At 39.0% G+C, this 24455-nt stretch overlaps 1 protein-coding gene across 2 annotated transcripts; it reads left to right on the top strand.

The window, feature by feature from the left end:
• Nucleotides 1-5483: 5483 nt before the first annotated feature.
• Nucleotides 5484-22825, top strand: xirp2b (xin actin binding repeat containing 2b). 2 transcript variants are annotated; one of them, XM_016668692.1, is made up of 9 exons: nucleotides 5484-5701; nucleotides 7595-7680; nucleotides 8113-8241; nucleotides 8893-8979; nucleotides 9857-9914; nucleotides 10017-10105; nucleotides 10532-19814; nucleotides 20653-20783; nucleotides 20994-22825. In XM_016668692.1, the coding sequence occupies exons 2-8, from the start codon at nucleotides 7630-7632 to the stop codon at nucleotides 20742-20744; spliced, it is 9789 nt and encodes a 3262-aa protein (XP_016524178.1). In that variant the 5' UTR covers nucleotides 5484-5701; nucleotides 7595-7629; the 3' UTR covers nucleotides 20745-20783; nucleotides 20994-22825. The 2 variants fall into 2 exon arrangements, with proteins under 2 accessions (XP_016524178.1, XP_007546630.1); XM_007546568.2 differs by having other exon boundaries at nucleotides 7518-7680.
• Nucleotides 22826-24455: the final 1630 nt, after the last annotated feature.

Here is a 24455-nt window from a genome sequence, read left to right as displayed (position 1 = left end):
AAAGAGCGAGTCAACATATTGTTACCAACCTGGTGTGGGTTTGCAAGAAAAGGAAGAGAAGTCACACACACACACACACACACACACACACACACCCACACACACACACACACACACACGCACAGGTCTGGATAAAAAGTACTCTTTGTTCACTTACTAAAGAAGAATTGACCAATAAGAGGAGTCCAAAGGTAAAGATTAGTGCTGTAATATTGTATACAGGTGATTTTATATAAATGTCGAACCCATGGATGGGTGTTGTGGAGTCTCTCAGTTTGCCTCATGCAGATGCCATTTGAAACATCATACTTGTATCTGGAGAGTTGTTTGGGCTTCAATAAAATCTTTGATGTGTCTTGCTGTGAGTTTTGAGTGATTTCTTGGTTTGTTGAGTAGTTCAGTTTTTAGTGTAGGAAAAGGAAGTGGTGTAAAACTGATTGAAGTGGAAACTTGATTTTGCGTGTGTGTGCGTGTGCGTGTGCATGTGTGTGTGTGCGTGTGCGTGTGTGTGTGCGTGTGCGTGGGGGTGTGTGTGTGTGTGTGTGTGTGTGATGTATCAACTTGGTGATGCACTTGTAAACGATTGTCTCTTTAAAGAAAATTGCAAATACACTCTTGCTTAAATTATTGATCTGTCCCAGTATCTTGATACTTCAAACTTTGTTGACTGGTTTATTTTCAATAATTTACTGATCCTCCTGGAAAGTACCTTTCTCCACCAGTCAGAGACCCAACACCAAACTAAATATATCAGGGACAAACATAGAGTCTGGTTAGCTTTAACTGCCTTCTGAATACTGGAAACTGCTCTAGGTCTGAAATGAACATCTAAGCAGCACAGCAGCAGCAGCAGCAGCAGCCCTGCAATGCCATAAACAAGGCATGTTGGCTTAAATCTTAGCAGAAATATTTCGTATTTATGCAGGAAGTGTAACACCTATAACATTCAGCATGAGGAGAATCAATAATCACAGTTTTAGCTTTACATTAGCTACATTGAATACATTTCAGAAACACTTGTTTTCACCTGTAAATGAGGCCTCCCGAGGATCATTGCTTTCTTGTTGTTGTTTTTTCTCTCTCTCTCTCTTTGCTAACAAAAACATAATTTGAGAATGTAACATTTTGATTTAGAAGCTGATATTTTGTGTTAAAGTTATGGTACTGCTGCTGCTTCAGACCACATCATTTTATAAATAAGCAGCAGGGGAATCGTGTTCAAGGTCTCATTTGATCTGCAAACAACGAAAACCAACATAGGAATATTTCTCAACCCAGTGGTGGTGATTAGCATCTTAGCTGTGTATCGTCAAATAGTGATGCCCTGAAAAACAACTGCCTGTGTTTAGTTATGACGATGCTCTCATAATGGAGATGGTGATCAATGTTTTTAAGATGTTCGAATGAATCGAGTTTCTCACCATAGCATTCTCAGTGATGCTCCATTTTTGAAGTTGACAAATAACTGATTATTAAATACAAGACACATATCAGACAAAATAGTAAACTTCACCCATCATTTCTTAATGTTTTGCAAGTGTAAAATGATTCATTACGTCAGCACCTTGGTTTCAAACAGAATGTAAAATTTAACTTTTGAAAACAGAGAAATTTAGATTAAAAACCATTGCGTTTTTAAAGCAAACACTGTTGTTGGTTCTGTAAAGTCTAAAGCACAGCAGAAACTTTATTCATCCCTTTTACCCACTAATTCATTGCATTAGCTTCGATATCAGCGCAGAAAGCATTTTCCTTCATCCATCTCCATTGCTTGTTCACCGCTTTATGATAGACAGTTAAATACTTTAAGGTATTCTCATCAGTCTCTGCCACGGTATATGCATTTAAGCAAATGTTGGCACACTGACCTGTGCCAGCATGTCAGCATTGTGAGGGTTGTCACCACAATTATTTCTACAGTCATACAAATGATGGTAGTGCCTCACCAGTGCTCCAACAGATTGCATTGAGGGAAAATTGATTGAAAAGGTGATTAATTTGCATTCACGGAGTCCCACAAAATTTCCCCCCTTAGACATTTTCACATTTAGTCATCAGCTACAAACCTCAGGGTATTTTATTGGGATTTAATTGGAGACGGCCACACTGTGGAGCTAAAACAGCTTTTAGCTTCAGAAGTAAATGCATTATTTTTTTGTTCACGTGTTCGTTCTACTTGTAGAATCTAAATTTAGAAACAGACAGACAATTGTGTGCAGAGAACCTACTATAAATTCAGGAGAACAGCAGAGCTTGTTAAAGATAATGACCTGTTGATGATGGCAAAGAGCTCCCCTTTGAATTTGTTCATGTCTAGCCACATTGTTTGTAGCAATCAGTGAAGTGTGGCTCACTTTTTTTTCCACATCAACTTACTGCACTTGTTTCATTAAATTAATTTTTTTTCAATTTCACAGCGTCTTTCCAGACTCGCCTATGTATTTTTCCGCTTTGGTGTCTGCTGTCAATGCTTGTGGGTGGTTTGTAGTCAAAAGATACAGTGCTATACTCTTTTGTACAGCACAGATCAGCACACACAGAGCTCTGACTACAAGGAGATTTGCAAAACTGCTGTAACTCTGCATGACGCCAAAATTGTTCAGGTGCTTTGGAGTGTATGTCAGCTATTAAATTCAGCACATCACTGGCCTCTCATATCTGACATCATAACTTAAGCTTGCTGGGTTTTAATGAAGGTCTACATCCATAAAACATGTTCTACACACCTCCACTTGAGGTAATCCAAAGCAAAAGCAAAATGAAAATGCATTAATGAAAAGGAGTCCCTCACCCCAAATAAATTGTATGGGATATAAATTGTTCACGTTTTGTTCAGAAGATAATAAGCTCTAACAACATGGTTATGGGGGAATCAATTCTTCCTAAATGCAAATCCAGCTAAAACTGACAAAAAAAAAAGAGCAGAAAGAAGAAAGAAAAACTAATCTGTGTCACAATAAAAAAGCTTTTCTTTCTGTGTGAATTCTTGTGATTTACAGGCTCACTTCTAATGGCATCTGGGAGCTCATTGTCATGCACCCCATGGCTCTATCTGCCTTTGGTCCTCATGCAGTGCTCACTGATGTGAGCAACACCAAAGTCTCTTCCAGACAGAGGGGTCGAAATGAAAACCGCTGGAAACACTCCTTCTGAATTTACAAGCAGTCAAATGTTGGCCGGCTGTGTTATCAAATTTATGAATATGGAAAACAGAGCATATATGTGGATGCAGAAGACGCTTCGCTTCAAATCGTATTCCTAGGCTACACTGTCAGTTATTTATTATCTTCATTTCGTCTCTCCATCATAATAGCAGTATTTGTTTGTCATTATTCTCTTTTTTACAGTGGCATGTCTCGGAGCCTTATTGAATGATGCATTTTCTTTATTTTGTAGGAAAAATAAGGGGTTTAGAAAGATATACCTTCTGCTTTGGGGATTTTTCTTATTTATTCAGCCCTTGAGATAAAGAGCTCAAAGATATTTACAGCAACCACCTGCGGGCTGAGTACGTAAAAGGGCATAAAGATTTACAAATTCACTCTTTAACTTTCTCCTAAATATTTGGGTTGGTTGGTAAAATGCTACCTCTGTGGAGGAAGCAGAGGGGGCTTCAGTTTCTATCCATCTATCTAGCTAGCTAGCTAGCTGTGTTGACAGCTAAAAAGCAATCTATCTGTGGCCCCACCTATTCTGGATATTTTGTCTTCATTTCACTATAAAAATTTAGTGTGCTTTGTAAAAGCACAGCACAGCCTGATTTAGTTAAGAACTCATGATGTAATGTTTTTCTTTTGTTTGTTTGTTTGTTTGTTTTTCTAGTGATTTACTGCATGAAACGTGTGTACTTTGTTTGTTTGTTTGTTTGCTTTGTGGATAGCATGAAGGCTAATTCCATAAATAAGGAAATGAACAAACAGTTGAGAATTATAGCTCACATGCTGTAATTAAAATTTGATTGCAATCAAAGGACAAACACATAAGATTGCATTGTATTCAAATGAAATCAATTGTTATTACCAGAGCTGGTCATTCTTTGGTTATGCAAATCTGAGTTTATTGCCTTTCCTCTCTTTTTCATCTTCATTGATTGATTGAATGACCAGTGTATCTAAATTAAAATCTAATTTACTATAAAAAGTATTTATGAAAATCATTTGGATACTTTGCAAAAGTATTAGTATTCCTATTTTATTTTATTTTATTTTTTTCTGGAAGTCTTTTGTCTCTACCAACTTTTCACATCCAAAGACTGAGAATTCTCCACATTTTTCTTTGCAAAATGGCTCAAGTTTAGTTAGGGTGGCTGGAGATCTTCTTGTATTTAGGTTTGGACTTTGACTGGGCTCATCCTAAGACATGCATATGCCTCAATCTACACCATTCCATCATTGTTCTGGCTGTATGTTTGGGGTCATTGTACTACTGCAAGATGAATCTCCACCTCAGTCTTATGTCTTTTTTAGAATTTGTTCAAGAATGTCCCTAAACTTGTGTTTGTGTTCCCCTTCATCTCTGACCAGCTTCTTTGCCGCTGATGAAGAAAAGGACCCTCACCATGATGCTGCCACTACCATTTTGATTGGCAAGCATACTGTATTGTGTTTGTGGTGTTGGTTTTCCATCACACGTGAAGTCCTTCACGCAGGCCTAAAAAGTTAATATTTTTTTTCTTAAAATGACTAAAATCTTTGATTTTACATCACATTGCTTTAAAAAAATTGATCAAATTTGATTTTTTTTCTTTAATAGACAAAATAGAAGAGAAAAAGAACTGTTGAGCCAATTACATAAATTAGATGCATGCAAATATTTAAGCAAAGTTAATTTTAAGGAAAATCAATAAGACTGCATAAGACAAAAAAAAAAAAGAAAACATGAAAAGCCTTCGCCAAGCAGGTGGTCTGTAGAAATACAGGTGTGAGTTTTACATGCGGTGGACGAGCCGATGCCTGGCAGACACACTGAGCTACCTTCCATGAGATGCCACAGCCAGGCTGGCGCCACAGTTTGCAGCTTTGCTAAACAAGACGAGCCAGCCAGCTCCTCCACACTTAAGAGGTGTCGCTTGTATTTACAGCCCCAGAAACTCTGTACTCCTCAGCATGTAGCATTACATCACTGATCCCAAATCAGACTCGCACATATAAACACCATTTTTCTGTCGCGAGGAATTTACATCTGCTTTCTTCTGCTTTGGTCCCTGAAAAAGTGAATACTGATTAAATTCTCAAGAGTACCTTGTTGTGGGGTTAACATGTGCATATTTTGTTGTATAGTGATAGACGGTAGCAGCTGTTGAACTATGGAATCTACTCTGGTGATAGACATGATGATGAAACCTCTGTGGCCAGATTTAGCTGTATACAAGGGCCTGCAAATAAGTCACAGAATGTATTTCTGTATGGGTTTTCTTGGGACTCGGCGCAGGAGGCATGGAGCCTTACAACCTTAAAAAAAGGGGGGAAAAAACACCGCAGGACCATCTTCTGCAAGGGGGCGGAGGGTCTAAAATAAAATCAGCTGTCACTGTCTGCTAGTTGGACAGAGGTGAACACATTGCCTTGGAGCTGGTCTCCATCACTGACCCGGATTTTTGTTTTTGCTTGGAAAGACCCTGCAGGCAGGGGTGCAGTGGCCTTATTGTGGGATTCTATTTGCTGAGAACATATATTTTATAATTCAACACCATCCTTTACTGGTAGGTGCTGTTTATCTATTTTGCCTGTTTCTAGCTTTCAAGTTTACTTTTTTTTTTCTTTTTTTTTTGCCTCAATGTTGTCAGATGTAACAAAATAGCTAAAGGCTATCAGTGAATCATTGGTGCTGAGCAAACATCCTCGCGTAGTACAGGATTTGAGAGCAAAATATAAACCAAACTGTGACTAAAATGAGAAGTTAAAATTACCTTTAGCCTAAGAACAGATTAGAAAAAATTCTATGAAGTTATTCCAGTAGCTTAGCTGTTTGTTTGTATGAAGGCCAGATCTTCTGGCTGTTAGATAATTTATAACCTCAGAGACGGGTCATGAAACAAGGAGTTTTGAAGGGAAACTCAAAATGCTTTCTTAAATGCAAGGTCATGAGTGCAAGTTTTTTCATGCTTTTGGAAAGGGGAACTTTGACCTCCCAGTTTTCCACTGTATTTCACTGAGAAACATGACCCATGATGGTTAAGTCTAAAATAGGCTGGATTTATTTTTGCATGTACATGGCGCCAAGATAACTTCACTTTCTTGATATTTGAGCTCTTGTCCCGACCGAGTCTGCCCTAGTCTGCCATGTAATAGGCTGGACCTGAAGACAGATTTGAATTTTTTTGGTTCGTATCAAAATTGTTTGACTTGACTGAATTTTTTTAACCAGATCTGTTGAGCTTTCAGAAGTTGTACTGAAACATTTAAAATAACAGCCTACCAACATAAAACGTGGTTAAATTTCATTTTGCTGACATACCACTTATTCAATCTTCTTTTACTTTTTCAATATATAATTTAATTTATAAATTAAAAACATTTTAATACATAAAAAATTTGTGGAAAAAAAAATATATGTTTCACTTATTTTTAGCAAAATAAATAAACTAAGCACAGATTAGTTTATTTCAGGTTTATTTTCTATAATTGAATAAGCACACAATGTTTGATTGATTCACTGCTGTGCCATCACAAGGGCCGAGACTCTTTAGGTAAAACTGAGTTAAGAGTTTATTTCATTATTGTTCTGAACACATTTTAAATGAACAAGAACTAAGAGACAAATGAGATAACTTTCCAAATTAGAGAAGTGGGAAAGCACCTGACACAGGCTTTGAGGTTTAGCAATTACACATACACGTTTTATTATCAATTAGAAATAAAAGCACAAGAGAAGCTGGCTAAAATCAAAGGAAGGACAATTTATCATCATAAAGCTGTTTAGGTTATTCTCTTGTCACGTTTATTCCGATGATACCAGAAACATGGTTTACAAGCAGGGCTTGCAAATATCTCATCATACAACAGTCTGAAATACAGTAGCCTTAATGTGAATCTTGACCCTCCTAAAACTCTAATTTATATGAGCCATAATTTCACAGGGTTATGCAACCACAGAAGTACTCATTAATCTAAGAGGATAATGAGTGCCGACATATATTAAATAGTATATTCATATCATTTGAGAGCCAATTTAAATGAGGTATAATGTTAAATCCCCACAAATCACGTTAATGTCTTTGACATTGGATAATTGTTTACCACTTTTTTTTACTAAATCTTGCACATCCTGTGAGCAGCTGGATGCCAGAAGACAGGTGTGCAAATGTTTTAAGGCGCATCATGGTATTTGCACCAGCTGCTCTGCAACAGCAACTTTATGAGTTATCAGATTTTAACAAAAACATATTACTTACCTGATTTTATCTAAATGTATTTATAACAGCAGTATCGTGTTATTTGGTTTCAAATTATTGGAGGAAAAAAAAAAAAAAACAGATGGTAAACGTGTTCTCCAACTGTTGGCTTTATGTGCCTCAGCTGCTGGCAGTGCAGGTTCAACCAGGGCTGGACATCCTAAAAGTTTAAAACCAGAGGAATCAGGATTCACTCTGTGGACTCAGACGTCATCCCACAGGCCAACTGCGAGGCTATGTCGCGGGCAGCTGTCTCCAAGCGAGCAGACAACACCATCACCAGCGGGGTATTCCAGCTTGTGCATGGAAGATGTATCCAGATAGCTGCTTTCATTGTGACCCTGCAAGTTGCAGTGAAAAGAAAATGTATTCTTCCCTATTATATCATGATAATTGCACAAATGGTCATGGATCATGGAAACAACAGTTGAGGTAATTGAGGTAAACTGTTGTTTCTGTTGCGATAAAGTCTTGATAAAGTTGACAACTCTTTTCTGTGACCATAGGTCAGTTTTTGTATTCATGCAGACCATAAAAATCATTTACTACATTTAAGCAACTGTTGGGAAATTTGGAAAAAACACTGCACAAACTACATGAGCTGTCACAGCTCCCCTGACAGCTGTCTGCGCCGCATGCATCCCAATATGAAAAGCCATACTGAGCAGCTGTTTGATTCCAGAAGTGGAAGCAGCTAACAATGTTTCCTGCTTCATTAGGTCATGGAGGAGTCAGAGGTCTGTTCTCTGCCTGGGGGACTTACAAGTGTGAGGAAACAAATTCATACCCAGGAAGCATCAACATCACACAGTGTAGCTCAGTTTCATTTTCATCACAAAACTGAGCAGGTACACAGATCAGCTCCATTAGGTTGATACAAAGTGCTCAGGGCAGATGAGTGTGCAAATCGTGGCAATGCTTTGTAACGACCTGAGCTTGGTTGCTGCTGCATCATAACGCTTGACATTCTAATCATTTGAATGGGAGTTTTGGAAGTAAAAACTGATAAACTGATCTCTGTGTGTGGTTGTATATGCAGAGCCTCGCAAGATTACTAATACAGTTCAGATGTTTTACGATTCTGACATGAATCAATCAAGCAAAAATGTACTAACTGTGCTGATCTTGTACAAAAATCCTGATTAAATATATTGAAGGTTGAGGTTGTAATGTGAACAATTTCATAAAAGATCAGAGGTTATGAATACTTTTGCATGGCACTTTGTTGTTATACCTGTAGTTGAACATGTGGACCCATGTTGCTTCCATTGCTTGATATTTCACCGAACCCCCTCCCCTCCCCACCCCCCTCAAAGCTCAAGAAGCGTAAGGTGTTAATGGTGTTCACTTGTGTACTATTAACAGACTTAGTAAATTGGAGTTGAGTCTGATTACTGGCCATAAAATGAATTAGTTATGATATGAGGCACTAAGACATTTGTGTTATGAGGTTGTATGTCTTCTACCATCTTTGACAAATGCCTCTTTTGCCCTAACAGGAGATGTCAACCTCTGAGGTTACAGTGTCAAGTGGCAGCAGGTCGGTCATCCCAGGCAGTCAGCAGCTACATTTCCAAGAAACTATGGTATGCATAACATTTTCTGCCATTATGATTCTTAAAGAAATACAAGAAGATCTTTGTATATTTCTCAGTTTTCAGCAGAATCTGTGCAATAGTTAACACTCGAAAGGATTCAAATCAAGGATGAAATTTATTACAGTTTATCCCAGTAGCTACTCACGACTCATTAGATAAAATAATACAAACAAAACAATCAAAAACCAATAAGAATAAAAAAAATAAATAAATAAACAATGCTTCTTATCTTGATGCTACATGTAAAAGTGCCAGTACATTATTAGGAAATGAAAACCAAGGCAACAATAACTAAAATTAAACTGATTACAAAACATTTACCAGGAGTCTGTGACAAAATCCTGAATTTCAATGCCTAACTGTAGTTGCTGGGAGAAAAGCAGGACATTGATGGAACATTTAATGAAGCTGAATTAAGAAATTAAGTACTCAATTTCTTCCTAACCTGATTAGAAAAGCTAGCCAGAGGTATTTTGAGTTCTAGAACTCAGAGAAAGTTTCCCTTTCTGATATAAACCAATCTAATTATAGGAAGTGCTTTCTCTGAGCATCAACTCCTCTGATCTCCACAAATATACAAAAGAAAGTAACAATCATTCACTTTAGCCACAATAACCCTTCCATGAGTAGCATAACCCTGAACTCTGAAAGTTTTAACCATGAAACATCCCATGTAAATCAGCAAAACCAATTAAACTAATGCTAATTTTGTTTATGCTTTAATCAGTAAAAGTTCAATCCATTTAACACAAGTTGTTTTAAGCATTTACATAAATGTGGATAACTGCAAGAAGAGTCATTATAATTATGTATGTGTCAGTTACACAAATTCCCTCTCATCATTTCTCATTTAAAACACACACAGGTGACCTACAACGACAGCAACCTGGCGTCCAGTTATGAAAACCATCAGAATGACGCAGGTAGGAGCTCATGAAACTCTGTTAATCATCATTCTTTGTTGCCTGTCTCTGCTTTGCTAATACAAATCTCCTCTTTGTTGTAACTCCTGTGCCAACAATTAGACGAAGAGTTTCCCAGGTTCACAACCAAAGAGCTGAGAGATCACTTTGAAAGAACAATAGAAGAGGCTGCTGCACAAAAACCAATTAAGGTAATAACTTTTGAAATGCAAGCATATTTTTTCTGAGATCATTCTCAAAATGTACAGATTAGTTCTTTTAACTCTGTTAAACAATTGCACAGTAGAACATACTATCTGCTGAAGCTGTACACCTGTGCAAATACATAATACGTAGGTGAGGTAAATTGTATCACTGGACTGCTGTGTACCTGTGCTGCTCACTCAAAACCTTGACAGATTTGTCTTGTGTTATTTCAGCAATTTATCTTTTTGTCGTTTGGAAGTGAATGAGAAGAATGCAATTTAGAAGTTTATTTAACTATTGATGGATTACCGTTCTGTATAGTCCCCCATCAGCAACCAGATTTTGAGAGTTCAATGTATTAAATTATATGCTCATGTTTTTTAATAGTTAATTTACTAAAAAAATATATATCATTTTTATTCCCAACAAAGATTGGACGTGACATCAATCGATCAAAGTGGTCTTCAAACGTGAATCAGAGCAACAAGCTGACTAGTGAAGTGTGTAAGGAATTTGCTACGGAGTCAATCCAAGCTGCAGTGATGGATTATGAGGACTTTCCACCCCCTCCAGCTGAGGATTCTGAATATCTTCCTCCTCCTCCTCCTGACTTATTACAAATGCCATCAGACAGTGAAAATATTCCAGTGAGCCATCCCTCACATGAGCCTCTGGAGCCAGTAAACAAACAACAACTCAGTCGAGAAGCCTTTTTCAAGCAGAAGGGTATGTCTGAGCTGAAACGCCTATACAAACACATCCATCCTGAGGTTCGTAAGAATATTGAAAAAGAGTACTATAGTGAATACAGTGAAACAGAGAACAACCAGGTAGAGAGCCAAGTGTACACATATGAGGATGAGGATGATGATGATGATGATGGAAGTCCCGATGACGTCTATGGTGAGGAGTATGAGGAGTGGGAAGAGATTCTCCCTGGGGAGGTGCAAGCCATGCGCTGGATGTTTGAAAATAAACCACTGGATGCTATTAAAGATGAAACTCCTGATGAGGAAGAAGACAACAAGAAAATTACTCAACAGGAAATAATTGTGGGCAAAGATGTGAGACGTACGGCATGGATGTTCGAGACCAAGCCAATGGATGAGCTGGGCTCACTGAACACCAACTCAACGGAATACAAAAACAAATTTAACAAATTCGACAAGGGGGATGTTCGTGCCGCAGCGTGGTTGTTTGAAACTCAGAATATGGACACTCTAAACAAAATGCACAAGGAGGAGGATTTGACAAAAGAGATTTTGTTTACTGAAGATGATGGAAATGCTTCTATTTACATGATTGATAGTAAGTTAATAGAAAGCTTGGGGCACACAGAGACTATTGATGAGAGCCACCTGCTGAGCTTACGTTCAGTGTTGGAAGAAATCAGTGGAGAGGTTAAAGTCATAACAAGCACGTTTGACACGCAGTTTAAATGTGTTATCATAGGGCAATCGAGCCAAATGCTGGAGATAAAGTCTGTGCGCAAAATAGAAACCGAACTGGGGAACTCTCTTGCTTCACGCTGGCTTTTTGACACCCAGCCTCTGGACCTGACAAACAAAGAATTTGTTCCCTTAAAACTTGTGTGCAGTCTGTCTATGGAGGATAGCAGCAAGGGAGATTGGGGCAGATGGTTGTTTGAGATAAAAACATTAAATTCTCTCCATGAGTGGCAAAGTTTGCAAACAGAGAAGAAAGATATTATTGGAGCCGATGTGCGCAAGCACCGGTTAGTCTTTGAAACGCAACCAAAAGACTCTCCAATGACCATGACATCTGAGTCGATTGAAGAGATTATAGGAGGAAATGTTAGATCTGCGAGGGATTTTTTTGAAACCAGCCCTCAAGTAGCCAGGAAGAACTACCCCGAGGTTGGAAAACTTAAAAAGGCAATAGTAGATGAAGAAATGAAAGGGGATGTGAGACACCAGAAGTGGCGGTTTGAGAGTCAGCCTCTAGAACAAATAAGGGAAGAGAAAAAAGAAGTCATTCGTACTGTGAATATTGAGGATGACCTCACGCAAGAGGATGGAACAAGCTGCAGGGCAGATGTCCGTAGGAACTGTTGGGTCTTTGAGACACAGCCAATGGATACATTAAAAGATGATTCAAATACTTACTCCTTGACAAAAGAAGAAATTGTTGCTGGTAATGTGAGATCAGCCAGAGAATATTTTGAAACGATTCCAAGTGAAGACTTGAAGGAGTTGGCCGAGGTGGGCAAACTGAATAAGACCATACCACTTAATGAGGAGAAGGGCGATGTAAGACATCAGAAATGGATATTTGAAAGCCAGCCACTGGAGGAAATTAGAGAGGAAAAGAAAAAAGTAATCCGAACGATTGACCTCGAAGAAATTGATAAAGTGGATGTGTCAAACTACAAGCACATTTTTGAGAGCACGGACTTTAGCACAAGTAAGGAATTGCAAATGATTGCAATAGAGGGTGTGACATCTGGCTCTGTAAAATCAAACAAGAACTTGTTTGAGTCATCACCGTTGTACGCCATGCAAGACAGTTCAGGCCACTTTCATGAGGTGAAAACAGTGCGCCGTGAGGAGGTGGTTAAAGGAGATGTAACAACCTACAAGTGGATGTTCGAAACACGCCCCATTGATCAGTTTGATGACAGTGTTGAAAAATATCAAATTATTAAGGGAATATCTAAACAGGAAGTTGAATCTGGCGATGTCAAGACTGCAAAGTGGCTATTTGAAACGCAGCCTCTTGATGCAATCAAGTACTTCAGCAATCTTGAAGATGAAGAAGCTGTGGAGACAAATAAAACTCTGGACATCGTGAAGGGGGACGTGAAAACATGCAAGTGGTTGTTTGAAACAAAGCCAATGGACATCTTGTATGAAAAAGTGGAACTGAAAGGAGAGAATGAATCCGAAGAAATACGCAAGGGAGATGTCAAAACCTGCACATGGCTGTTTGAGACACAAACACTTGACTCGATCCACGACGAAACGGAAACCGTTTTGAAGACACGCAGTTTAAACCAAGACGACATTAAAGGAAAAGATGTAAAAATGGCCTGCTTTCTTTTTGAGACAGAAAACCTGAAGTACCTCACGGGGGAGGAGAGAGGATCTTATAAACGTGTCACAGAGATAGACATTGCATCTGGAGATGTCTCAAGAAAAAAATATATTTTCGAAAACCAAACGTCAGACATCATGACGTCTTCCTCTGATGAAGTAATGCAGAAGCTCAAGAGAGTTCAAACAGAGGACATACAAAAAGGAAATGTTGTGAACTGCAAATGGCTCTTTGAAAACCAGTCCATTGACCAAATACATGACAGTAAAGAGGAATACATGAACAGTCACACAGTCAGCGATGTGCAACGGGGCGACGTCAACAAGGGTCGGTTTATTTTTGAGACCTATTCCCTAGATAAAATCCAAGAGGTTTCCTCTGAAACAGAAAACATAAAAACATCCAAAATTGTTTGCGACGAGGAAGAGAAAGGTGATGTCAGAAATTACACAATGATGTTTGAAACACAGCCCCTGTACGCCATACAGGACAAAGAGGGTCACTACCATGAGGTCACCACTGTTACAAGTGAGGAGGTGAAGACGGGAGACGTTGTCGGGACTAGGTGGTTGTTTGAAACAAAACCTCTTGATGCAATTAAAAACACAGATGAGGTCTACATCATTAAATCCGTAACACAACAGGATGTACAAAAAGGAGATGTGACATCTGCCAAATGGAAATTTGAGACCCAGCCCCTTGATAGGATTGCTGAAGAAAGTAAGCCTTTCATAAAAACTGTGGAAGACATTCAAGGAGGCAACGTGAGAGTGAATAAACAGCGTTTTGAAACTGACACCTCCTCAGAGGGATCTGTCAGGACTGTTAATGTGAGTGAAATACAGAGAGGTGATGTCAGGTCCGCAAAGTGGAGGTTTGAAACCCAGTCCATTGACAAAATAAGAAGCATGAGCTCTGAAAATCTAATTGAAACTGTTAAAAAGGAGGAGGTTGCAAAGGGAGATGTTAAACATTCAGTATGGCTTTTTGAGAAAAATCCTCTCGATCACATTAAAGAAGTCGATGAGGGTGAGAACATATCTGTTGCTCAGGAGGAAATTCCCAAAGCAGATGTAAAAACAACAACATGGCTCTTTGAAACAACACCGTTTGATGGCTTTAGTGAGACTAAGGTGGAAAAGACTGAAATATTGGGGAAAAGCATCAAGGGAACGCTTGAGGAACTTTACAGTCAGAAAATGGTGAACTCAACGGGAATACTAATTGAGGCTGACGAGATTGGTGATGTAAGGATGGCAAAATACCAGTTAATGAATCAGCAGACTCCAGAGATTCAGAGAGAGGAAATCATCAGGGGAGATCTACAAACTATTATGATGAACCTCCTTAACAGAAAGGAAAAAAGGGAGCAGCAAATTGTCATTGATTCAGAAGAGAAGGGAAACATCAGCTCAACAGTGGAGCAGCTATTCAGCCAAGAAAAGGAAAGTAATGTCGAAAAGGAGGAAATACTGCGTGGTGACATTCAGGAAACAATCAACAACCTCTTCAGTAAGACTGGATCTGCGAAACAGGGCATACTCATTCAGGAGGATGAAAAAGGAGATGTACGGATGACATTATACTCCCTTCTACATAAAAACCAGGATGTTAATGTTGAAAAGGAAGACGTTGTAAAAGGGGACATAAAGAGTGCTCTTGAAAGGCTGTCCAGCTCAGAAAAGTCAGATCAGGCGGTGAAGATAAAGATAGATGACACTGAAAGGGGGAATGTCAATTTTTACTCCACATGCATTGAATCTGGAGCTCTTGATTATCTCAAACAACTCCAGCTAGGCCCTGATGAAACTCTGGATGACACAGCTAAAAAAGAGAAGATCATTGGGGGCGACATCAAGAGCACCAAATCTATCCTCGGCCAGCATCAAATGCAAATTGAACGCACAGTAGAGGATGTTATACCAGGAGATGTTCACAATGCATTAAAAGTTTTCACGGCAGAGCCAACTGTCTCACTGGAGAGAATCCAGAGGGAGGAAATAGTCAAAGGAGATTTAAAAGCTGCTCTGAGCTCATTGTCAGAATCAGCTAATCAGATGGTGGTTGTGGAAAAGGAGGAGGTGGTAAAAGGCAATATTCCAAAAGCACTGCGGTGTTTGGAGAGGGCTCAGAGACGCAACAAAGAGGTGGAGAAGCCAGATATTATTCCCGGAAATATCAGGGGCGCTCTAAGATCTCTTGAGAAATCATCCACCTCCAGAGTTGGAAGTTTTGCTGTTGAGGACTTAGTTCCTGGAGATGTGAAGGCGACCCTAAAATCCCTGGAAATGGCACAGCAAGCAGTGAAGGGAGTTGAAAAGGAAGAAATTGTTCGCGGTGATATTCATATGGCAATGCAAAGTCTGCAAGATGCCTCAAGTGAGAGAAAAGCATGTCAGCAGGAAATAGATGTTCAAGGAGATGTCAAAGGGACAATTCAGATGTTCATGGAGCCTCCACTATCCCCAAAGACCCAACAAAAATTTGCCTTTGAAGATAATATCAAGGGTGATATCAAACTGTCAATCAAGTCCTTATATGAGACACAGGAGCAAACCCAACAGGAAAAAGAGGAAGTGATAAAGGGTGATGTTAAAGGCACGATCAAATCACTTATGGAAACAGCACAGCGGGAAACTCCCAAAGTCAGGCATGGAGGATACAGAAGAGTTAAAGTCAAACAGAGCCCTGCTGTGAAAAACCTAAATCCAGACGCCCAGAGGAACATACAAAAGATAAAAACAGCGAAGCAGGTTGAAACATCTAAGGAAAATCACTCCATTACTAATCAGTCAGATACAGTTAGGATAAAGACTTCAACGGTGGTGGAACACAAAACGATTACTCAAAACCATGGCATAAAAACGGTAAAAACAGAGTTTTGTAATCTTAAATCAAACCAAAAGGGGATGGGAAAACTGTCTAAAACCAAAGTAAAAACTGACAATTACACGTTAAAGTCACAAGCACCAGAGCATGATCTGCCTCTACCACCACCACCTCCACCTGTTGCAGAAACAGACCTTCTTCCTCCTCCTCCTAGTCCACTTCCGCCAACTGCTGATGCTGACACTGACCACCTTCCTCCCCCACCACCACCACTCACTGGTGAGCAAGACTTCCTCCCACCTCCCCCACCTCAACGAGAACTGGAGCGCACCCCGACGCAAGCAGTTCCCGCTTCTCCATCAACAGCAAAAAGAATGATAGTCAAAAAAGTGAAAGTTCCTGCTTTGCAGCCAGTTCCAAAGTTGGAGTCTAAAGTTGAATTCAGCAAAAAGCAACAGGTACAGGCGACATCTATGAAAACTGAAGTGCAGGCAAACCAAAATGAAACAGAAGCAAGCGTGCACATTTCGAAAACGGTCTCTCATGACATCCCAACTCCACTCCCAGAATCTCCTAAGCTGCTCAAGAAGGTCAACATTGCTCCTATGAAATTTACTCCACCGCCATCTCCACCTCTACCAGCAGAATCGCCACTGCCACTAAGGAAAGTTTACATTGCTCCTGTAAAATTCACTCCACCACCTTCCCCTCCACCATTCATGAGAGGGAAAGCTAGTAAATTTAACACAGCATTGATAAAGGCAGAGGAGAAATACCGGAAACTAAGGGAGGAAAACACACCCCCAACTTCTCCATCTCCCACTTTTGCACATGACTCTGTGAGCGCTGCTCTTGATATGCTGTCCAACAGGGATCAGGGAAATTACAGTATCTCAGGAGCCACTCAGAAAGGAAGTACAAATACAAAAACGGGTGCTCATTCAGACTCCTCCATGACGGTTTTGGTATCAGATGTAACCCAAAGCAATCCCAGGTCCCACCATGGCAACACCACTGTGGATTCCACGGTTACATTGTCTGCAAAACAGCAAATTGTATCGAGTGAAAATACTAAGTTGGTCTCCAGTCAAAAGATCTCCTCCATCTCAAGTGTTAGACAGCACCTGCAAACAACTACTCAGAAAACTGTATCAGTGTCTTCTAATCAGTCTGGCCAAACTGATAAAGTCTTGATCTCTATCGCCGATGTAAGTGGCCATGCCAAAACAGACACTAAAACGCACAACACTACTTCCAACAAATTAGAAGATCAAAACAAAACTGATAACGAGGCAAAACAGGTATGCAATAATTTTTCTACAGATGAAACAAACAGAATAAATGTGTCTTCAAATAGGAGCCAAGAAAATGTCTCAGATCTGCCAACAGAAAATACGTCTCTCATTGCAAATGGAAAAATAGGCAAACAAAGCCAAAAATCAAAAAAGAACTACAACAAACAAGAAAAGCCAGCAGAGATGAAAAAAACCAGTGACAATGAGAAGCAGAGTGTTTCACAAGATTTGAAAGCAGAAGCCACAGAGATAAAACAAGACAAAAAGAAGGATATTACTTCCCCTGCTGTGGCTGCAACACCTGTAAGCAATACTGCCAATCAACCAGAAACTCCTGCTCCAGTAAAGAAGAAGAAGAAATCCAAAAAGTCTAAAGGGAATGCACAGCAAGGCCAGGGTAAAGAAAATGTCACTGAATCAAACACAGAAGTAAAGAGAGTAACGTCTGAAATGACTCAACAAGGAGATGAAACAATTGCAGTCGACCAAATTCAGAAAAGTATAAAAGAAGAGCACGTTCAAATCAAGAGAGAGGTTATTACTTCTGACAGAAAAGATGATCAGAAGTCTGTGCAACAAAAAGCACTTCAAACACCAGGGAAGGGATCTCAAAAGAAAGAAGAGACAGTTTCTCAACAAAGCGCAAAGGAACAACCAAAAGAAAGCTGGGATGTCCCAATTACGGTGACATGCAAGTCAGAACAAAATGAACTTGTAAAATCCACGACAGAGAGAACAAAGGGATCTCAGAGGCAAGACGTCCAAGTGTTAATCTCTCAAATCACAGAGATACAAAGCATTTCAGAGAAAACGCATTCCAAATCTGTAAAAAGTCTTTTAAACTCAGTGCCAGATTGGATCATAACTCCGGAAAGGAAACACGAATTGGAACAAAGTGCTGCTGAAAACGATGCTCAGACCAATGAAGAAATTATTTTGGTTCTTAAAAAACTTGCAGAATCCAAACTAATGGACCTTACAGATGAAACACTGGAGAAGCATGAATGTGAGCCGGTAGCAGAAAAAGCAAGTTCTGCCTTGGTGGCACAAAGAATATCGAAAATCAGCATCGGTTCTGCCAAAATTGAACACCAAACTCTTAAAAGCACCTCACATGAAAGCAGAAAGGAAGAAGTGAGTTTGTGCAAGTCCATCGACCTTCGAGCTCCATCACCCTCACTCAGAATGCGTCCTCCCTCTCCAACATTTATCACCATCGAGTCCACACGAAGAACAGACTCACCACAAAGAGTGACTCCATCACCCACCCTACTCCACAGGCCACCCACCCCTCCTACGCCTCCCCCACGCAGGTGTGACACCCCAACATCACGCATCACCAGAATCACACCTTCGCCGACATTTGATAAGGCAGAAAATTTGGCCCGACTCAAAGAAACAACAGCAAAACTCTCTCGGGTTGTCACGCCCCCACCACTGCTCACCCATCAAGTCATTGAGAAAAAATCTGAGGTTGTGGAACTGCCTTCAACATTTCACCAGCAAATCAAAACTGATGCTCAAGTTTCAGAGACTTCAGGGACCCTGACTGAGTCAGCCAACTCAAAAACGAGCATTACACAAAGTAGCTCTGAGAATGATGTGTTACTACTCCAAAAGGAGCCAAATTCTGCGGAAGATTCGGATGATTCTGACATGATATCTGCGTCTGTCAAAGAAAAGCGGGAGTTCTTTGAAGGGGCACAAAAAGCTGAGCTTAATAAGATCTTTGTGCGCAAGGAGCCCACCACCATCAGTGAACGGCTGGGCCCTGACATGGAGGAGCGTAAGGCTGAAAACAAGAACAGAGAAAAAGATGAGTCTCTAAAGGCAGACTTGTCAAGCTTTATAAACAAATTTGAATCCCTAGAAGAAAAGCAATATAACAGAAAAGAGCTCACTCCACCTGCAGAGTGCCTTCGCAATGACAAGAGCTCAGAGTGTGATAAAGAAAAAGAAGACCTACTGCAACAGGAAATGCCGAGTTTTAACATCCAGGCGATTAAAAATGTTTTTGAACTGGGTGAGCAATGTTTCTCAGTTACAGATGAGAGGAAGGATCAGGAGGAGCTTGTGTCAAGTCTCGGCAAAACAAGAGTAGACTCTTCAAAGCTGGAAAGATCTCGTGAGACAAAAGGAGGCTCAAGGCAGAGCACCCCCCTCCCTTTTCTAAAAAACGACACAGAAACAATATTGGCACAGCCATCTGGCCTATTTGAAGCAAAAACTATCACAGAACATTTCTCGAACGTTGATGAATTTGGTAACAAAGTAACTGGAACAATCACTGCTGTCACTCAGCACTCTGAAAGTGTCTCAACCCAGCCAGTTGCTTTTTCTTATGCCGACGCTGTCAAAAAGAAAGCCGCCAGGCGAACAGAAACGTACGATGAGGACACTACAGAAAATCTGCTAAGGAATTTCCATAAAACATGGACAGAGAGCGAGACGGTTTTCAAAAATCTTGGGTACACTGTTTCTGAAGAGACATCATCACAAGCTGTGCTGCTACATCAGACAAAGACTGTCTCATCGGGTAAAGAGCGCATGGCATGAAACTGCGAAATTTGATAGCATGGCCTATGTGCTTTTACAAGATTGTTTTCATAGTCTCTATAATGAAAAGTGTCTGAAATGGCCTGGAAGAGGAAGTCTGTAGGGGTGCAAAGAGGGAGGCTGACAAACAAATGTCATTGATTTGCTAACTTTAGAAGGTCTAATTTAGAAATGATCTTGAGTAAAATAAATTAAGCAAATTAGAGTTCTTACATGTGGTTCATGAGTAATTGTGGGTTATTACCTGCATTGATTGATGCATGTGTGCCATTCCTTTAGGGCTGAAACTGATGTGTGTTCAGCAGTGTTGCTCAGTGCATGGCTGCATATTGTTATTACTTGGGGCAAAATATATGGAGCAATCTGGCAGGATTGTTGGTATTACTGGCTTTGTAGTTTTATTCAGATACAATTACGATAAAAATCTGCTTTGCAGTGAATGAAACTAAAATATTAAGATTGTTCAACTTGTTCTCTGCTATTTCCGACTTTGCTTTATTTTTGTTTTAGTTTCCTTACAAGTTTTTCTTTACTGATAAAATGACGTGTCCTAACACATTTTTCATGAAATTTATGATACTCAAAGCAAAATACCAACATTGTGAGGGAAGAGAGCAACGTTTTTATAACTATTTTCAACATGGCATTTATATATATATATATATATATATATATATATATATATATATATATATATATATATATATATATATATATATATATATACTGTATATATAGTCTCAACTTCAGTAAAGTGTTTGAAAAGCTGCATGTGCTAAAAACCTCACTATTTGCATTTTGATCTCTTTGGAAAGCAGATTCGGGTTCCGAAGTCGGAGCTCTGTGCTGTATGTCGGAGGAGGGCTTATCCGATGGATGCTCTGATAGTGGACAAAAAAAAGTACCATAAATCCTGTTTCTGCTGTGAGCATTGCAGAAATAAATTAAGGTAAATATGACATTAGTTCAATGTGTTCTCTCTGTTTTTGTCTTATTTGCTAAAAACTTTAAATTATATAAATGTATAATATTTGATTGGAATGGATTGGAATTGCTTCCTAAAAATAAAAATGAATAAATACTAGTTTATGAAAGCAGAATTGTAAAAAAAATAAATATATTGTTTTTTGTTGGGGTTTTTTTCTCTTTGTCTTTGCAGTTTGGGAAATTATGTCTCTCTTCATGGACATTTCTACTGCCAACCTCATTACAAACAACTTCTTAAATCCAAAGGAATATACGAAGATGGTCTTGGACAAAACCCTCCTGTGGGAAACAGTGGGCCAAATCCCTTAGATGATCAAATAGATTGGAGATATTCCATGAACAGTGTGAATTCAATAGATAAACCCCACAGAGGTGAAAACGAAATGACAAAAACATTTAAAGAAAGCAAGCCACACTGCAACAAGGTAACCGTAGTCTGGCCCCCTCAGGGAGATCCACCAAAGAAAACCTTTAAAATAGAGGAAGACATTCAGCTCACAAAACCTCACTGGCCCCCTCCGGAAAGCTCTCCCATGTCCCCCAAACTCCAACACAGAAAGGCTGTTCCCAGAAGCGTCCTTTGAAATGTAATCTCCCACATTCAGAGTTTAGTCAAGTGCGATCAATAAAAGAGAACAAAAGACTTAAGGGTAACGGAAGACTGCTGTTGGTACAGTAAGGAAAGTGTTTAAATGAAGGTCATACAGTTAAGTAATGTAAAAAGGTAAGGGTAACTGACAGGAATAGAGAGGAAACTGTGTATATATTTGTAAATTGTGAGAAAAAGCAGGGTGTAATTGTAAGTGAAGAAAAGGTAGATAAAAGTGCAGATAAAAGTATAGAAAGTGGATATATGCCTTATACAGTACGCTTGGGCAGACATGGAAATCAGTCTGTGTCATTTTAATGTTCACTGCAGTGTATGGTTAGTTTTTCCTGATAAGCAGTAGTCCAGTTTAATAAACCATTCAGTATTTGATCCGACGCTCATAGCAATTTTCTGTTGTTGTTAATCAATTCTATAAAAAACAAACAAAATAAACTTACATTCATTTTAATTAAATGACTTAATTTAATTCAGGGGTTTTGAAAGTGTGGAAAAGTTAGTCCCCCCCTAAGAGAGCAAATAGGCAACTTTCCCTTTCATATTTGACGCAAACATTGGTGCAGTATTATCTGAGAATGAGCCTTCAGCGAGGGACTATATAGATGCTGGTACAGGTGAACCTGTTCTGCAAGGGCACCCTCCAAATTGTTAATTTTGAATGAAAGGTTGTGCGCATAATCTGGCACAGTCTGGCACCACAACCGTGGAAATAGCCGATGCACAGGGAAGGACAGTGCTATTAGCATGGCATCAACTATAAACTTAGCTTTACCCATCACATCTTCAGGTACTAATAATCCATATGTCTCTGGCATAGGCCTAGTTAGTTTGGTTAAATGTTCGCAGTTGCTTTTTCTTGTTTACTTATTTTTTCCTCATCTCATGGCAGCCCCAGAGGAGACACAACCCACACTTTAAAAACCCCCTGATCTAGTTGATTTGAATCATATGCATTTAGACCATTGCAAAGTTAAGATAAAATATAATTCAACTCAGTCCTTTTAAATTTTATTCTAGTTTTTTTTTTTTTTTTTACTAACGGACTCTGAACAGCTTCATTCTGTTTTCTCTACTTTTGTACTATTTCGGCAGGTCCACCTTTAAACCAGACATTTTTAAGCATCATTATTCGCACCTGGTGTGCAGACTGATATGATCTTCTTAAAATTGTCTTATTTATAATATAGAAAGTATATAATATAATGGAGTTAATAGAGACATTTGTATCCTACTTTGAACAGAATATATTTTACGTTGAAAAAGGTGTATTTTTTAGAATAAACAGTTTACTGTACTTTCCTTTGTACAAGAACATTTCCGATAATGTCCTGCTGTCAGGCTGCTTCATCTGAAATACTGTTGATCAAAGGGCAATAAAAAAAAATTAAATCCTATTGCTTCCTTTGTCTCTTTACAGATCAAGTGCAAGTCATAATGTTTAATCCAGCCACATAAGAGTTATATTGTACTTACATATTTGTCTGGGAGAGTGATGAGTTTAATCATTGTTTATTTGCACAGTTTTTGCCCCAAATTCTATGCGTATAGAATGAATCCCAAAATCGGTTGTCTTGCTTCAGCTGTGATGTTAAAGCCACTGAAGTATGTTTTGTGCAAACTAGTAATCTAATCTAACCCCACACCTCCACTCCAACCCCATTCACTATTTACTATAGTAAATAGTGAATGGAATGGATGAATGGACTATTACCTTTGTTAATAATGGAATCCATAAGATTGTTTTTTTGTCAGTTTGATTTTAAACCTTAGCCTTAAGCAAAAATACAGATAAATCCTTTGTTTTTTATTTATTTATTTTTTATTAAAACTTTTTTGTTCATTTAAAAAGTTTGTTAAGACTTGTATCTTTCAATATGTACAGTGCATAATACTGCAAACATATTTCTGGAGGAAAGTAAAATATCAATGGATAAAGGTCTAGACAAGAAAATCCCTGCTCCATAAAGGAGATCTTTGAGGCCTCAGGCAGAACTGCATGCAAAACCATCATGCCTCTGTGTCGTTCTGTGGAGATGTGAAGAATGATGCATATGCGAGCTTACTGACCGGAGGCACTAAACCGATTTGACACAATATTTTTTCTCAACTGGAACAAAACCAAAGTGCAGAAGGCAAAATGTCACAAGACTGAATGAAGAGCATATCAAATGCCCTTTGATTGGAATTTGAATGGGAGACGTAATAAACTAAGTGGCTACAGAAGAGAGATGTAGCAGGTGGGGATAATTGTTTTAAATGTACCGCATAAATCCAAACAACCCAAACACACAACATAGCCCAAAAAGAGTAAATAGAAAAAAGAAAAAAGAAAACTGCAGGCGCAGTTGCTCATGATGACCTATAAAAAAACTCATTGTCACTCAGACCAGCCATCTGGTGCAGACAGAAATATTTGAGTGAAACAGTAATGCACAAAAAGTGAAGATGATAAGAAGACCCTGTTACCTGTTAAAGAGAACCTGTAAAATCATTGGGACTGGCAACTTTAGGATGTTTACAGGTGGCACTGATGCAGAGAAAAATAGTGTAAGGTGCATGCTTCCATTCAGCGGTGTGCGGTGTCTGATTATGTCAACAGACAAGAGTTTGGCATATTTTTGATGCAAGTCCTGATCAGTTGACTGAAAGTGAAGGACTACAGAAACAGCCAGACTGAAACAGTCAGTCTCGTATTCAACAAAATAGAGGTAGAATCTCCTTGGGGGAAAAAATGCAGCAGAGAGTAGGCTACCCTCTATATAAAGTAAGCTTAGATGTAGTTCAACTTCTTTTGGAACTGTTCTCCTGCATGTACCAAAGAGATTAGATTATTCCCTTCGGCTTGTTGATAAAAGTAAAATCAAATTATCCTATGTATTTGCTTATCACCACTAATTTAATTTTACTGATTATTATTATTATCATTATTGTTGCTGATGTTATTTAGTGTCTTTACATTATTCTCTGTCAGCTGTGACTCTAATCAAATACCGCAGGTCACACAATATGTTGTTTTACTGGAGCTGT

Source organism: Poecilia formosa, unplaced genomic scaffold, assembly GCF_000485575.1.
Source record: "Poecilia formosa unplaced genomic scaffold, Poecilia_formosa-5.1.2 Scaffold16, whole genome shotgun sequence".
Taxonomy (NCBI): Eukaryota; Metazoa; Chordata; class Actinopteri; order Cyprinodontiformes; family Poeciliidae; genus Poecilia; species Poecilia formosa.
Note: the sequence above shows the minus strand (reverse complement) of the source record. Positions and strands in the feature narration are given on the sequence as shown.